Below are 3,792 nucleotides of genomic sequence, written 5' to 3' on the forward strand. Positions count from 1 at the left end.
TATTGAATCGTATTTAGATACAACTACTGCATATTTATCTCATCTAGATAATATTTAATCTAAGAATATTTATTTCTAATCAATAGAAAAGTTTTACAAAGTGCTTATAATATTATATCGCAGTGAAATAAAATTATTATTTAAAACATCGATTATCTGTCTAGTTGACATCTTTTAATAGTTATTATTGTATCTAACTTCCTAAATTGTACATTTAAAAGAAAATAACCTACATTTCAAAAATTAAAATCATAATTTATTCAAGTAACTTTACATGTATAGTACAAGAAACCTCTAAACTGCATACAATTAATTAAAGATAGCTACAATATTTTTTTTGAAAACATTTGGTAGGAGTAACAGTGTATGATAAAAAATATAGAGCTATATATAGTGGAGTTGTTGGATTACAGATAACAGTTTCGAAAAAAGTTTTAGCACTGACATTATTAGAGTTATTTCATCAACAAGTGAAGCGACAATTATTGTCGATTGATAATTAATATAATTATTATATTAATGATATAATATTGTCCTGATTTCATAATGTCGATTGTTGTTCTATTTACAATCGTATTTTTGGTTTCGTTTACACTTTCAATACACGCTCAACTTTACCAGTCAAACTATGGACAGTATCAGGATCAGGGAATTCCATTTAGAGAAAATAGTGTTACAGGTAATCGGCCTATATTGCGTGAGTACGATTTTATTGTGATCGGAGCTGGTGCTGGAGGCTGTGTGGTGGCAAATCGTTTATCCGAACAACCAAACTGGTCAGTACTGTTATTGGAAGCAGGACCGGATGAGACTTTATACACAGATATACCAGGAGCGACAGAACTACTGCAAAAAACAAATTATGACTGGGGCTACACCTCTGAACCCGTTAAAAACGGTTGTTTAGGTTATAAGAATAAGCGATGTCCTTGGCCAAAAGGAAAAGGCATGGGTGGATCGTCTACAATAAACGCATTGCTCTACACGCGGGGAGTAAAGGAAGATTATGATACAATCGCGGCACAAGGAAACTCTGGTTGGGCTTACAAAGACGTATTGCCATATTTTTTAAAGTCTGAAAACAATTCTATACCAGAATATCAAAACTCACCCTTCATTCACAAAAAGGAAATGTACACGTCGAACGAGCACCTTATCGTTCACCAATTGTTGACATGTTTATTGAAGCCGGAGTTGAGTTGGGATTACAAAAAGATATCGATTATACAATCAATCAAGAATATGGCGGAATATCACGTTCTCAAATTACAACAATAAATGGACGCCGAGTAAATATAAATAGTATAATATATACTTATAACATGGGTACAGTATAATCTTTTTTATTTTAATTTTTAGTTTTATATTTATTTTATTTAATGATAATATATACTTAAGCCATGCAATAGGAATATTAATTGGGAACAGTGTTTTTAGTTTAATTGAAATCCTATATGGATATAAGATATTGACATATTTCTATTGTATTGACTTGTAACTTGTAAAAATGTTATTTTTTTTTCAAAATGATACGCATTGTTGAGAATCACTGAATGCGAAATGGTCAAATAGATAGTTATTGTCAACGATACAATTCTTCTTTGACTGTCAACAACTATCTAAAGTTAATGTTTTTTTGAATCAAAATAATAAAAATCGTTATCTATTTTACTTTCCATACATATAAAAATATTTTAAATTTGAACTTTAAATGCTTGTAAAAAATGTTTTTTTTCGATATTTTTAATTTTATAAGTACCTACTAAGTTGGCTGGACCACACCAATACAGTGAAAAAAACAAAAAACTACCACAACCCTACCACATTAACAAGGCCGCTTCTTTCGCACTGCAATCACACTACTTTGGCGTGCGCAGCCTTAATAGGGCTCTTGCATCCAATTTTAAAATGTATTAAATATTTAAATGTTATTATTAAATTTCGTATATTTTTAACTACAATATAAATTATAATTTTTTGTAATTTTCGTGATTTTTACGAAGTGTGTCAATATTTAAACTTTAATTGATAACCTATAAAAATAATTGTCACTATGTCGGTACTCCTAATATATTCAACTGCTAATATAAAAACAGCTTATGATGTTGTATTACATTTTTAAGATTATTTAGTATTGACGAATTTATCAATAATAAAAAAAAAATGGTCAGAACTTTTAATGACTATAAATAGCTGAAAATGTACAAAATATTAATTATTTTCGCGACAATTACGTGAAGTTAATAAAAATGTCAAGGTTACAAATTATATAACTGTGGTTACAAATAGTTGCAATGCAGTTACAAAATATTGACGCTGTTTTTTACGGACATTGAAATATCTGTGTGTCATTTTAATACAATAATTGTTTTTTTTCTATAGGTAAGTGCATCGAAAGCCTATATACATCCGGCTAAAGATCGTCAAAACCTGCATGTAGCAATATTCAGTCAAGTAACAAGAATACTCATTGATCCAAAAACTAAAAAAACATTAGGGGTGGAATTTATTAAAAAGGGACAAATTAGAACAGTATATTCTAAAAAAGAAGTGATTTTATCTTCTGGGCCAATAAATTCACCACAATTACTAATGTTATCAGGAATTGGACCTAAAGAGCACTTAAAGCATCATGGTATACGAGTTATTCAAGATTTACCAGTCGGACAGAATTTACACGAACACTATGGATTAATCGGTATAATTACATTTTATTAAACATATATCCCTTTTTGAGTTTAAAAATTGTTTATTAAAATATTAAATGAATTGTACTATTGTATACTTACTATTTGTAAGACGGAAGTTGTCATTATGTTTCAACTTATTTAAAGTTGAAAATAATGTAGTTGAATAAAAATATATATATAGGTACCCCTGTAACAGATAGAACTGACTTTTGGAATAACTTTTGTTCTAATCAACATTTAAAATTTTTTTTATATTTAGTTTATAGCCACTTGCGGTACACGTGTAATAAAAAAAATTATTATTTTTTTTTAATACTGAAAATGAAAAAATCTAAATTTGATTTAAAGTTTTTTGAATAAATTCAAAATAGCCAATTTGTGAAGCTGATTATAAGAACGATTTGGATGGTAAAAACATTTATCCAAGTCAAGTAGCTTATTTTTTAGATTTTTTTTAAATATCAATATTTTAGATTCTGAGTGAAACGATGAATGTATTGATTTTACAATTATGTGTGTTTTTTTATTTTTTTTTTTATTTTTTTTTATTTTTTTTGTGTCTGTGTACACGATAAGTAGTCGAAATAATGCTACGATTTTCAACTTCAGTATCTTGTTCGATCAGAAAGTGAATATCGTTGGTGCATTGGGGAGGTCAAAATTTAAATTACCCAGTGGTTTTCAAAAGCGCCGGGAAAAACAAAAGAAAAATTAAGGAAAAACGGGAATTTTTACGCAAAATCTGTTTTCGAGAAAATCGATTTTGATTTTTGGTGTAACTTTAAAAAAAATGACCGTGGATGCATGAAATTTTGACTGAATGTTTACATTTCCATTTTCTATACACGATAAAATTTTCAAAATATTTTGACTTATTTTGAGCTCTTTACGGACATTGTCAGTTTTCATTTTTTTTTAGTTTTTTTTCTAAAAATATCAATAAAATTTTATTTGTTTATCAAAAAAGCTTGAAAATTTAATAGAAGGCTCCTAGTATATTGTTTCAAAGGCAGATGAAAAATATTAAAAATCGTTAGTCACAGTTTTTTTTTATAAGCATTTAAAGTTCAAAAAATGACAAAATATGGAAAAATCACGAAAA

The 3,792-nt window shown here is 27.9% G+C and overlaps 1 protein-coding gene across 1 annotated transcript; it reads left to right on the top strand.

Annotated features, from left to right (window-relative positions):
* Positions 1–420: 420 nt before the first annotated feature.
* LOC100163369 (glucose dehydrogenase [FAD, quinone]) lies at positions 421–2,774 on the top strand. Its single transcript, XM_016809431.2, is given in 3 exon segments — positions 421–1,115; positions 1,118–1,289; positions 2,383–2,774. Coding segments are annotated over 3 exon segments (1,077 nt in total). The 5' UTR covers positions 421–546; the 3' UTR covers positions 2,719–2,774.
* Positions 2,775–3,792: the final 1,018 nt, after the last annotated feature.

This window comes from Acyrthosiphon pisum, unplaced genomic scaffold (genome assembly GCF_005508785.2).
Source record: "Acyrthosiphon pisum isolate AL4f unplaced genomic scaffold, pea_aphid_22Mar2018_4r6ur Scaffold_11439;HRSCAF=12057, whole genome shotgun sequence".
Lineage (NCBI taxonomy): Eukaryota > Metazoa > Arthropoda > Insecta > Hemiptera > Aphididae > Acyrthosiphon > Acyrthosiphon pisum.